Below are 13,618 nucleotides of genomic sequence, written 5' to 3'. Positions count from 1 at the left end.
GTACATCCCATTTTTATGAAAAACAGGGCTGCAGATTGCTCCTGGGGGCTGGGGAGAGCAAAAATGCAATGTGTGGGGGTTTGGGAGGTGAAAAACGGGCCCATTTTTTGGCCTCCCAAATCCTCCCCACGCACCACGTTTTTGCTGTCCCCAGCCCCCAGGAGCACTCTGCAGGCCTCCCAAACCTTCGGCGTGCCCCATTTTTGCAAAAACCAGGCCTGTTTTCAGCAAAAATGGGGCGTGCGGGACGGAGTTTCGGGAGGCCAAAAATGGCTTAATTCGGTTTATAAGATGCACCAACATTTCCAACCTCTTTTGGGTGGTGGTGGTGGAATGTGTCTTATACTCCGAAAAGTACAGTATAATTTTGTTTTAGGAACAAATATTCTGGACGTTTCCAGAACGTTCAGTTTTTCCTTCTGACCGTGATGATTTTAGTAGATTCTTGGGAATTCTGAACAAAATAGGCCAGAAGGGTAGATTTTACACATACGTAAGCAATAAAGTTTGATATTTGCAAACAGGCTTGTTCAAAAAGTCTCTGTTTTTAAACAAACAAGAAATATAGTAATGAGTGAGCATGGCATATAAATACATTTAAATAAAATGTGTTCAGCATTATTTTATTTGTTTAGAAACAAATAGGGCAAAGTATAAAGCTTTAATAGTGCCTTCAGTACAATATTTTGAAGATTACTCTTTCCTTCGCCAAACAGTAGTGTCACCAAATAACTTGCAGCACAGTGCACACTTTTACAATATGATTAGCCATATTTATAGATAGTTGAGCAATGAACAAATGAATTAAAGTATAAGCATTAGTGCTTAGACTTATATACCGCTTCACAGTCCTCTCTAAGCAGTTTATAGAGTCAGCCTATTGACCCCAACAATCTCAATCCTCATTTTACCGATCTTGAAAGGATGGAAGGCTGAGTCAACCTTGAGTTAGTCAGGATCAGTGGTGGGATTAATTTTTTTTTTTACTACCGGTTCTGTGGGTGTGGCAGGGGAAGGATACTGTAAAATCTCCATACCCTCTCCATTCCAGGGGAAGGTTACTGCAAAATCCCCATTTCCTCCTGATCAGCTCGGGACTCGGGAGGCAGAGAATAGATGGGGGCGGGGCCAGTCAGAGGTGGTATTTACCGGTTCTCCGGTAATTTTGAACTACTCAAAATTTCCGCTACCAGTTCTCCAGAACTGGTCAAAACTTGCTGAATACCACCTCTGGTCAGGATGGGGCAGGGTCAGCCTGGAATACTGCATTCTAATCACCACAAATTATTCCAATAATAATAATAATAATGATAATAATAATTCATAATGTAAAAGTTTGTGGATAAATCCAACAAAACTTTTCACAGAGCAAAAAGTATATGTGTTTTCCTGAATCCAAAAATGGTAAAATTTAAGGTTTGGCTATGTGAAAATAACCAACAAAATTGCTTTGGTTCTTAGATTTGTGCTGTGAGCTTCAATTTGAATAGCAGCTATAGGTTAAATATAAATTTCAGATTTATTATGGAAATAACAATACATTTTATATATGCATATAATCTATAGTCCATGCAGCCACCCACCAAACACTCCAAAACATTTATAAAACTTTATAATAAGATATATATTGTATTGCACATTCCAGAGAGCTAGTAACAAAACTGTAAACATATATAGCTTGATTTGCATTTTTTTAACATTCAACCCATAGTTTATGTGAAAAGGCATGTCAGTTGTTAAAGGTGAGCAATAGAAAAAAGTCCGTTTTCATTGTTTTAATTGCCTCCCAACCAGTTGCAAAATATTAAGCCCATATATTATAGTAATACAATTTTAATTCGGACCCAAAGTATTTATGAATGTGCACTTCAAAATGCAATGACAAATATGCAGCAGCATGCAAAATGTATATATATATATATATATATATACACTTTAAAATATGTAAAACATTATTTGTGATAGCAATTAAAAAGATTTTTAAATATATATTTTACCAAGTGGTGTGTCATGTCAGAAAAGCAGTGGAGACTGGGAGTTTTAAATAAGGAATATTTCTCCCTGAAATGTTAGCAATATGCTAATAGCTACTTGCAGGTATTTATGATGTGAAGCATCGTTCTGAACTGCTGCAATCTTATGAATAATGTAACCAAGTATTTTCCTGAACGTCTAAATGAGTCCAAAATTTTATGCAACTGGTTAAAACGTTCAGAGTGCTCGTAATCGCGCGAGCAAAGCTTCCACTTCAGGAATCACTTCTCCTTTAGAACCGCCAAGTTCTACTTCTTCCTTTCTGTTGGATCCTCCACAAGGGACTTTCTTTTTTCCAACAGAGTTTCTCTTTTCGATCGATGATTTAGCTTCGTTTTCACGATGAATGTCCTTGTTTGCGAGGTTCCTTACCGAAATTCCGTTCATATTGTGGTGGGGATGCAACTTCTCTCCTGTTGGTGCTTTCTGGTTTTCTGTATGAGAAGAAAACAAACCAATTTTTTGCTGTACACTACAGTGAGGTGCATAACACAGATTGACCCATTTACAATATTGGTAGAGCTTATCTTTACTCTTTACCACCAACTCTTTTTTGAGGGGAGAAATGGACGTTCCCACCTTCTCCTGAGCTCCACTGCCCTTCAAAGCAACCTCAGAGTACAGATCTCTGCTTGATTTTTGAAGTACACTTAGTCCTGATATATTACCTTGGCTGCTCATGTTAATCGGGGGTTACAATGCTTCAGTTACTTACAGGTTTACCTCAGCCGTTCATTGGTCACCAAGCGTTCAATAATTATCAAGCACTCTGAGAGTGTCAATGGCTGATTCTACCAGCATTGCTAATTTTTTTTTTTTTTTTAATTTGATTTATATGCCGCCCTTCTCCGGAGACTCAGGGCGGCTTACAATGCGTTAAGCAATAGCCTTCATCCTTTTGTATATTTTATACAAAGTCAGCTTATTGCCCCCACAAACTGGGTCCTCATTTCACCTACCTTAGAAAGGATGGAAGGCTGAGTCAACCTTGAGCCTTGGAGAGATTCGAACCAGCAGTAAATTGCAGGCAGCTGTGTTAATAACAGGGTGCATTAAACCACTGTACTACCAAGGCTCTTTTAACACGATGGTTGAGATCTTTGCTTAGCCTAGAGAAGGTCGCTCGTTTAAATTCTGCAGAAACCCTAGAGAAACCGTTACAATTTTTCTTGTTTTATATAATTTCCCTCAACTTACTTACTTACTTTCTTTCTTTCATATTACTTTTCCTTCCTTCCTTCCTTCTATGGAGAGAGGTTTTCTAGGTATGAATACGTTCAAACTAGATTGTGATGTTTCCCTGTGTCATATGTGTGTGGGTATATGCATAATGGTTATCTTTTTTGAGAGCTGACTGCAATGAAATTTCATTTTAAAGTTTGCTGATTAGTGTACATTTAAAGTGACAATAAAATTCTGTTCTATCCTATCCTATCCTTCATTCCAATGCTCTCTATTCTCTTCTGTTCTGTTCTATTTTATTCTTCATTCCAATATTCCCTATCCTATCCTATCCTATCCTATCCTCCTATTCTATTCTAAATTCTATTCCTCATTCCAATATTCCCTATCCTATCCTATCCTATCCTATCCTATCCTACCCTATCCTATCCTATCCTTCTATTCCATTCCATTCCATTCCAATATTCCCTATCCTATCCTACCCTACCCTACCCTACTCTATTTTATCCCATCCTTCATTCCAATACTCTCTATCCTACCCTACCCTATCCCAAAATAAGTTTAATTTAATTTAATTTATCGCATTTCTATGCTGCCCAACTCCAAGGGACTCTGGGCGGCTTACAGCAAAAAAATAAAAATAAAATAAAAAATAAAAAAAATACAACAAAGAACATAGGAAAATTATTAAAAACATTAGAAAAACATTTTAAAAAACATTAAAAGCCAATGCACACCATTCATGGCCGGATCTCGCAAGATCACCGTAGCGAGATCAACGGCCCCAGGCCTGCCGGAAAAGCCAGGTCTTCACCGCTTTCCAGAAGGCCAATAGGGTAGGGGTAGTCCGGATCTCAGGAGGTAACTGGTTCCAGAGAGCTGGAGCAGCCACAGAGAAGGCCCTCCCCTGCGGGCCCGCCAGCCAGCACTGTTTAGCTGACGGGACCAACTCTGTGGGATCTTACCGGTCGCTGGGAGCTATGTGGCAGAAGGCGGTCTCGAAGATAGCCTGGCCTTGAGCCATGTAGGGCTTTAAAGGTAATAACCAACACCTTGAATTGTGCCCGGAGACCAATAGGGAGCCAGTGCAGCTCGCGGAGAATTGATGTAATGTGGGTGTATCTAGGTGCACCCACAACAGCTCGCGCGGCTGCATTCTGGATCAACTATATTCTAACCGTGAGGTGACAAGGGCATGAGTGACTGTGAGGAGAGCCTCCTGAAGTTTACAGTCATGACAATGAGTCAATTAACAGGACTTCCCAGCCTAAAGACAAAATAACTTGAAAACTCAAAATAAAGTTATTTTGCAACTGAAGCTATACCAAATAGGGATATATATATTTCTTATAAACATCATCATCTTCTTCTTTTAATGACCCCCATAATCCCTTGTGGGCTGGAGTCTGGGAAACTAAATTGAGATCAGTGTTTACGGGCCGGATACCCTTCCTGTCGACAATGCAGAGTTATATTCAGCAGATACATTCTCATGGTGCCCAGAGAGAGAAATATCTGCCTCCACCCAGGATCGAATTCACAGCCTCCTGATTGTGAGGCGAGAGCTCCACCTCTAGGCCACCGCACCACTCATTTTTTCTTATAAACATGTGTCCATAAATAAGTGTGATCATTTCAATAAAAGGCAAAAGCCCCCTTTTCATATATAATTCAGTCTCCTGCCAGTTAAAAAAAAATGATACAGGTAATCCTTGATTTACAACAGTTCGTTTAGTGACCATCTGAAGTTACAATGGCCCTGAAAATAAGTGACTCACGACAGTATTTTTCACACTTACCACCGCTGCAGCATCCCTACGGTCACATGACCCAAATTCGGACGCTTAGCAACTGACTCGTATTTGTGATGGTTGCAGTGTTATCTACGTGATCATGTGACAAGCAAAGTCAATGAGGAAGCCAGATTCATTTAACAATGTGATACTCCCTTAATAACTGCAGTGTTTCACTTAACCAACATGGTGAGCAAGGCCGTAAAAATGGAACAAAATTCACTGAACGACTGTCTTGTTTAGGAAGAAAAAAAAAATGGCCGTAAGTAGAGGATCTATGAGAGAATCTGACAGCTTATGGCAGGCGGGGTTGACCTGGAAACAGCGAAGGACTGGCCCGCGGTGCCTCTACTAGCGAAAATGGAGCTCCATGCGCTGAGACATGTGCTGAGATAAAAGAATATATTTCTGACGGGAATCAAAGGGAAGGACGGATTTTTATATCCCTCGATTCATGAAAATGGGTACAATACATACAGTAGGTTCTGCCTATGTTGAGATAAATGCAATTCATTCAAAGAATTTATAAAAATGCCTGAGATATCGCACTGAAGGAGCTTAAACGTTTTTCCAGAAGTATTCTAGAGCAGGGGTGTCAAACTGAAGGCCCGCAGGCTGGATCCGGCCTGCGGAGTGCTTAGATCTGGCACGCGGGGCTGCCCTGGAAACAGTGAAGGACCAGCCCGCAGTGCCTCTGCCAGCAAAAATGGAGCTCGGGAGGGTACCCGTGGCCCTCGCAAGCTCTGTTTTCACTGGCAGAGGGTTTCAGGAGGCCGTTGCAGCTGAAAACAGAGCTTGTGAGGGCCGCTGGCGACCCTCCCGAGCTCCATGTCCACTGGCAGAGTGTTTCAGAAGGCTGTTGCAGCTGAAAACAGAGCTTGTGAGGGCTGCTGGCGACCCTCCCGAGCTCCGTGTCCACTGGCAGAGGGTGCAGGAGGCTGATGCAGCCGAAAACGGAGCTTGGGAGCCCGTTTTCGCTGGCAGAGTGCTCGGGACACCACCGGCACCCCCGACACAAGTGACGTCGAGCTGGCCACGCCCACTCTGGCCCTGCTCACCCCGGTCCTCCAAGGCGGTCCTCAATGAAATCGAGTTTGACACCCCTGGCTTATGGGATCAGACTGAAGCCCAGTTTAGTTCGGCCCTGTCTTCCAAAATTCCTGTGCTGGAAAGTCCTAGAAATGTCATTGCCTAACCCCTTATTTGTTCCCAGAATGCGCTCGACAGAGTGTAAAAAAAAAAAAAAAAAGAATTACAGATTTTTTTTTTAAACTTAAAGCGGGAGACCTTAAACAATAATTCAGTCAAACTTCAAATGCACTCCGTTGTGATCTCCCTTTTTAACGAACCTCTTGAGATCGCAAACTTTTTTTTTTTTTTTTTACAAAAAGGAATATTCAATATTCATGTAATCTTGAACGAGGCTTGAAAATGGCTTCAACAAACTTGACATGACATTTAAAAGGGGGGGTTCCCCCCTTCCCTTTCTTTCTTTTCTTTTTTGGGTTATGCGCTGAAAGATGTTCCATCATCCCAATTGTAATGACTTTGGAGCCCAGGCAGTCACTCATGACAGTGTGTTTTATGTGACTGGTGAAAATCCCTACCGAAAACAGCTTGTACATTAAAAGGCTGCTGTGGAAGATATTTACTGCACTGTCAAGTCCCTGACCAGGGGCTCACAATGATGGATGAGTTTTTTTACGCCCGTTTCTTGGGCAATCTCGACAAATTCTAGGAAGCACGATCACCTTTTGGCTGTGAGGAAAGGGAGGGGGAGAAAAAAGGATTCTTGAGGTTCCTTTATCAAAGGGGCAGTTGATGCTTAAAAATCTAATAACGCAGGGAACAATTTTCATTTAGTTGCATTTACCGTTAGATAAAATAGCTTCAACGTGTTGCCAGGGTGAAACACTCCCCCCCCCCGAAATGGTTAGAAGATGCGGCTTTGGGGGGGAAGGTCTATAAATACGTAAATCTGTTCTGTGAGGGAGGGTACAGTGCGCGCGTGGTTCCCTTCGAGAGAGAAAAGCATAATTCTGTTAGCCTCAAAAAGAAGAATAAGTATATGAGAGGCAAACGGCAATTCAAGATCAAGGCTCTGGGTGTTTCCTTGGGGGAAGAAAACTATTTTCCTGCCATGTAAATTCACCATATGCGCAGAGATTTTAACAGGAGATATTTTAAACCTGATATGTACCCTGTTTCCCCAGAAATAAGACCTATCCCAAAAATAAACCCTAGCATGTTTTTATTAGGCATGCGCCCAGTGGTGGGATTCAAATAATTTAACAACCGGTTCTCTGCCCTAATGAACAACTGGGTAGGTGTGACTTGGTGGTCATGTGACTGTGTGGGCGTGGCCAACTCAATGTCACTCAGGTCGATGGGCGCTTCGCCTTAGCGGTAACAATGTAATAAGGGTTAACCAGAGAGGCAGTTTCTGTAAACAGGGCAATAAAGATTAGGCTAGAAACAACACCAGAATGTTTCCTTCCTGTCTTCCTTGGGAAAAAAAAAAAAAAAGGGTGGGAAAAAAAACAAAATAAGATTTCTTCCAACAATCAGTTCTCCAAACTGCTTAGAAAGTTAACAACTGGTTCTCCCGAATAGGTGCGAACTGGCTGAATCCCACCACTGCATGCGCCTAATAAAAGCCCTACCCTCCAAAATAAGCCCTACTTAAGAGCCTGCGCAGCCGGCTGACTGCCAATTCCGTCTGCAGCCGGACGGTGCTGCAGTCTCAAGGTGAGGTGGAGGGGTGGCGGAGCTGCCCCACACTGGCTTACCTCAGGGCCCCTGCAGCCAAGCCGTCCATGCCCCGACACCTGCCTTGCGACGGCAGCAACGGCAGCCATGTGCAGCAGGAGCCCATGTGGTCATCGGCCCACTTCTGCTTGCTTGTGGCTGCGATGGAGGAGGCCGAGTGGTGCGTAGGTGCCGTGGCCACAAGGCGAGGCAGGTGTCTGGGTGTGGATGGCCTGGCTGTGGGTCCCTGAGGTAAGCTCCACCCCCCTGCCTCATGGCGGCAGCACTGGCGCACCACACAACCTCTTGATCTGCCATGAGCAAGCCAAAGAAGTGGGCCTCCCATACATGGGAAAAAAATAAGACTCCCCCCAAAATAAGCCCAAGTGCTTATTTGGGGGGTCCAAAAGAAAATAAGATCCGGTCTTATTTTGGGGGAAACATGGGTAGAAGGGTAAAAAAATTATGTAGTGTTGTAATTTTTTTTGCTTAAAATTTAGGGGGTAGTTTACTCTTTGTGCATTTTTTGTGTGTTTATTAAAAGAATATACAAATTTGGGTTTGAGGGTAGCCCTTGCTTAAGAACCATTGGGACCGCAATCTTGGACATTGAGCGAAGCGGTTGTTAAATGAAACATCGCACGACTGCTTTGCTCAACATCTGTAATCTCAACACACCTGGTTGCAGTCCCTAAACAGTCTTGTGGAATGGACAAAAGGGTGGGTGCCCCAGGTGAGTAGACTTGTAGAAAGCTTTTTACAAATCTAAAATACATATCAGACATTGTGTGCATTTGATGTGAGCGTTGAACTTTGCGCTGATGGCAGAGCAAATTCAAATTCTAGCTAGACTAAATTTAATTTTCCTAGAATGCGGTTAAACATAATTGTAGGTTGTGGATATCTATTATATAGGGTAGCAATTTAGGCATCTGCAGTACTACTTTTACTCTAAAATGAATTATTGGGAAAGTTGCCTCTTTAGGAGTACATGAATTACAAGCTATATCAGTTTATCAACCCATACATTTCTGATGACCAGTATCTTCTTAAAAGACAAATGTAACAAACACTCAGTTCAGTTCTTAAACTATCAAAGCAGCCTTGCAAATTCCATCCATTGGCTGAATTGTAAGAGAATTGTTGTTTTGAGATCTTTAAAAATCAGAAGTAATAACATGTCTCCCTCTTCTATCTATCTATCTATCTATCTATCTATCTATCTATCTATCTATCTATCTATCTATCTATCTATCTATCTATCATCTATCTGTCTATCATCTATCTATCATCTATCTGTCTATCATCTATCTATCATCTATGTATCATCTGTCTATCTGTCTATCTATCATCTATCTATCTATCATCTGTCTTTCATCTATCTGTCTGTCTATCATCTATCTATCTATCTATCTTCTATCTGTCTATCATTTATCTATCTATCTATCATCTGTCTGTCATCTATCTATCTATCTATCTATCTATCTATCTATCTATCTATCTATCTATCATCTATCTGTATCTATCTATCTATCTATCTATCTATCTATCTATCTATCTATCTATCTATCTATCTATCTATCTATCTATCATCTATCTATCTATCTATCTATCATCTATCTGTCTATCATCTATCTATTTATCATCTGTCTGTCTGTCATCTATCTATCTAATTCCTATAGATCAGGGGTATCAAACCCTAACGTGGATCTGGCCCATAGGGTGCTTAAATCTGTCCCGCAGGGCCGGACTGCAAATAGCAAAGGACTGGCCCACGGTGCTTCTGGCAGCCAAAATGGAGGGGGCACATGTCCCCACACCCCATTTTGTTCAGCAGAGGGCTGGAGGAGGCTGTCCAGGCCAAAAATGGGGCACAGCGGGCCACACATGCCTCCCCCCGCCCCGTTTTGGCCGGCAGGATGCTGTAGGAGGCGTCAGTTCCATCTCCCCCCCCTCCCGGCTGGCCGGCCCGTGGAAGAGAACTACAATGCTGATCTAGCCCTAGAAGAAATCCAATTTGATCCACCCTTGCTATAGATAATACAATAATCAGAGGAAAAAAATATTTCTAGTTACTTAGCTTCTCCACATATATCTAGAACTAAAAATGAAAACTAAAAAGCACTGGCTTGAAATGAGAATTCCATTCTTAATAGCAAATGATAAAGTCTGATTTTAAAATTTGACAAACATCTTTGAGAACTTTCAGTTTAGCACTTCTGTGTAAACATAAATAGGTTTTTTAAAAATATTTTTTTTTCTAGCCCAAACTAATTGTGAAATCCAATATTTTTTACTACCGGTTCTGTGGGCGTGGTTTGGGGGGCGTGGTGGACATGGCTTGGTGGGCGTGGCAGGGGAAGGATACTGTAAAATCCCCATTCCCTCCCCACTCCTGGGGGAAGGATATTGCAGAATCTCCATTCCCACCCCACTCTGAGGCCAACCAGAGGTGGTATTTGCCGGTTCTCCGAACTACTCAAAATTTCCACTACCGATTCTCCAGAACCTATCAGAACCTGCTGGATTTCATCCTGGCCCAAACTTTGCTGTTTGATTGGTAGAAATTGTGTTTGAAAACGTTTTCTATATAGTTCAGAATTGATTCGCCTTATTTTTTTTTTTCCTGATTTGGATATAATTAATCATGTCAAGATGAGAGCGTTAAATGTTCTGAGGAAGACACAGGACATTTTTCTTGCGGTATATGTACCAGGAAAGAGATAAATGTTATAGTTTCCTATTTCCTTTAGCGAAATAGCTATTTGTCGAGTCATATATTATATTTCGTTTGCTTGTTTGCTTTTTCCGCAAAAATATTCACCATTTGGTTAGGAAAAGCGAAGGAGTTTTCCAAAAGCAGAGATGCCCTTGTCCTTGCTCATAAATGGAAGTATCTGATGTCCTTCTATAATAGAAAAGGTAACAAATGATTGTTCCTAAAAAAATGATTTGTAAATAATGTCAAATTCACAGCATGCCCATTAGGATCCAAGTTTAAGCTTTTCTATAGAGTCACTTAAATGAGATGTGCAGTGGAGAAATTAAATAATTAAGTACAATAGAACATAGCAATAGCATTTAGATTTATATACCGCTTCATGGTGCTTTACAGCTCTCTCAAAGTGGTTTACAGAGTCAGCCTCTTACCCCCCAACAATCTGGTTCCTCATTTTACCCACCTCGGAAGGATGGAAGGCTGAAGTCAACCTTGAGCCTGTCAGGATCGAACTGTTGGCAGAATTAGCCTGCAATACTGCATTCTAACCACTGCACCACCACGGCTCTTGTGGTGAGTTTAATGCCGGTCAAGTACAATTTAGGAGGCTACTCAATTTTCTTTTTGCTTTTTTAGAATGTGTTGTAAAAAGCTGAGCCCGCAGAAATGAGACAGGGGTCTCCAATATGGTTAGATCTGGCCCGCAGGGCTGGCCTGGAAACAGCAAAGGACCGGGCCCTGGTGTTGCCTCGGTCCCAGCCCAGGCCAGCCAGGCATTGATCTATAACTTGGTGGCGGCCATCTGGACTGGAACACAATCAGCCTTAGATCCGTGGGACCGTCCTGGAGCCAGCAAGAAGTCACCCCCACCCTGCCCCTGGGCGTGCACTGGAAACAATGGATCCCCCAGTCCCGCCTGGGCCCCCACAAGTGCCCCCTGAAGTGAGCGACATCAAGCTGGCAACACCCACACTGCCTATGCACACCCAGTTAGCTGTGACCACCTGGCCATGCCCCCCCCCCGGGCCCCCAGGGTCAACCTCAACCCTGATGCGGCCCTCAATGAAATCGAATTTGACACCCCTGCCTTGGAAGGCTGAGTCAACCTCAGGCCCTGTCAGGATCGAACTCCACGCTGGAGGCAGAGTTTGCCTGCAATACTTCCTTCTAACCACCGGGCCACCAGGGAATCTTAATGCAATAAAACTAACTTGGTGGCTAACAGGGCCTGGTGGCTCAGCAGACTGATAGCATTGTGATTAACATTCAGCTGTCTGCAATTATTGCAAGTTCGAATCTCACCAGGCTCAAGGTTGACTCAGCCTTCCATCCTTTCTAAGGTAGGTAAATTGAGGACCCAGTTTGTGGGGGCAATAAGCTGACTTTGTATAAATATACAATAGTATGAAGGCTATTGCTTAACGCATTGTAAGCCGCCCTGAGTCTCCAGAGAAGGGCGGCATATAAATCAAATTTAAAAAAAAACAAACAAAAAAAACTTCTCTATAAATGTTCTAAGCTGGTCTCCTTTCATTAGGCAGGTCTGTTCGGGGAGCCAGGATACACTGCTCCTTTAGGAGAGGTAAAACTTTTTAAAGGAAGATGTGTTTTCGGAGTGGGCCAATGCCCTCTCAAGACTAGAGAGCCTGGAATCAATTCTGTTTGAATGGATAATCATACATTCATTGATTGGCCACGTTATTGACTCAACTGTCAGTTCCTCTCCGTATCCCAACCACTTAGTACTACCATTTGCAGCTCTGTTCCAAGTTTCTCAATACATTTTTAATGACAAACTATACAATCCCAGTTATCCTATAGTATTGCAGCCCTCCAGTGTTCACAAATACTGGGAAAGAATTCATATGCTTGTCGTATCCTAGGAAAAGTCTATCCGACATTTTCTTCCTCTTTAAGTAGAAAGGAAGAGAAACAAGGAAAGTAATCAGGGTAGAGAAAGATAGTGTAAGCCAGTCACACACACAAAAAAAATAGGATTTTCAGCAGCCAGTTCCACATAAGAAAACTGTGTTTCCTGAAGTTTTATCTTTTATCACCTGGTCATTCTGAAGAAAAATATAGAAGCTAGCCAAGTATGTTATAAAATGAACAAACAAACAAACTTTAAATAGCTTTCAGGGCATACACGTAAAGATATATGTGGGCTTGAACAGAATGAAATTTAGTGCAGTTGTAAATAAGATTGTAATGTTAACAGTTGCGTGAACACTTAATATTGCAGCTGTAAGCTGATGTCGTCAGCGCAAGCAACCTTGAAATGTTAGCACAAACCCTTTCCCCTAACACAACATTCTTTCTGCATTGTTCACCCATCACCCTTCACCTAAGCTAAGCAAATATGACAGAGGAGGTCACATTGTCAAACCATTTCAAGGAAGAAGCTTTGCAAACTGTTGACAGAGAGAAGGCAAGGAAATCAAGGTGGTAGAAACAGAGAACACGGAAAGGTGAGAGTGGAAAACAAGATATAAATGGGCTTCCGAAATAAGAAACGGATGACAAAACTGGAGGACATCTAGGAGGGACGAAGCAACAAACTAAACAAAGGCAGTAACGAAAATGTAAGAGCAAAAGTCGCACTGAACGACAAAACTGCATCCAGTTTTGGTCATCGCACTATAAAAAAGATGTTGAGACTCTAGAAAGAGTGCAGAGAAGAGCAACCAGGATGATTAGGGGACTGGAGACTAAAACATACGATGAACGATTGCAGGAACTGGGCATGGCTAGCCTAGTGAGGAGAAGGACCAAGGGAGACAGGATAGCAGTCTTCCAATATTTGAGGGACTGCCACAGAGAGGAGGGCGTCAACCTATTTTCCAAAGCACCTGAAGGCCAGACAAGGAATAATGGATGGAAACTGACCAAGGAGAGATTCAACCTAGAAATAAGGAGAAATTTTCTAACAGTGAGAACAATCCACCGATGGAACAGAAGTTGCCTTCGGAAGCTGTGGGAGCTTCATCACTGGAAGTTTTCAAGAAGAGACTGGACTGAGGTGTGGGGTCTGCTTGGGCGGGGAGTTGGACTGGAAGGTCCCTTCCAAACTCTCTTAATCTGTAAATCTGCTCTTGACAATGTGAAGATGCATTTGCTCAATCATAGTCTCCAGTTAGTAGAA

General features: G+C 42.3%; 1 protein-coding gene across 3 annotated transcripts in view; it reads right to left on the bottom strand.

The window, feature by feature from the left end:
- Positions 1-1,500: 1,500 nt before the first annotated feature.
- Positions 1,501-13,618, bottom strand: part of DIAPH3 (diaphanous related formin 3) — a 131,813-nt gene continuing 119,695 nt past the window's right edge. For 2 of the 3 annotated variants that reach the window (XM_087895557.1, XM_087895558.1), the window contains one exon: positions 1,501-2,468. In XM_087895557.1, the coding sequence (XP_087751683.1) occupies positions 2,212-2,468 (257 nt within the window). In that variant the 3' untranslated portion in view covers positions 1,501-2,211. The remainder of the gene's footprint in view (positions 2,469-13,618) is intronic. The other variant, XM_087895559.1, reaches the window with a different exon arrangement.

This window comes from Pantherophis guttatus, chromosome 5 (assembly GCF_059756535.1).
Source record: "Pantherophis guttatus breed Tessera chromosome 5, ASM5975653v1, whole genome shotgun sequence".
In the NCBI taxonomy this organism is placed as follows: domain Eukaryota; kingdom Metazoa; phylum Chordata; class Lepidosauria; order Squamata; family Colubridae; genus Pantherophis; species Pantherophis guttatus.
The sequence above is the reverse complement of the archived record's forward strand: the minus strand, read 5'-3'. Positions and strand labels throughout refer to the sequence as shown.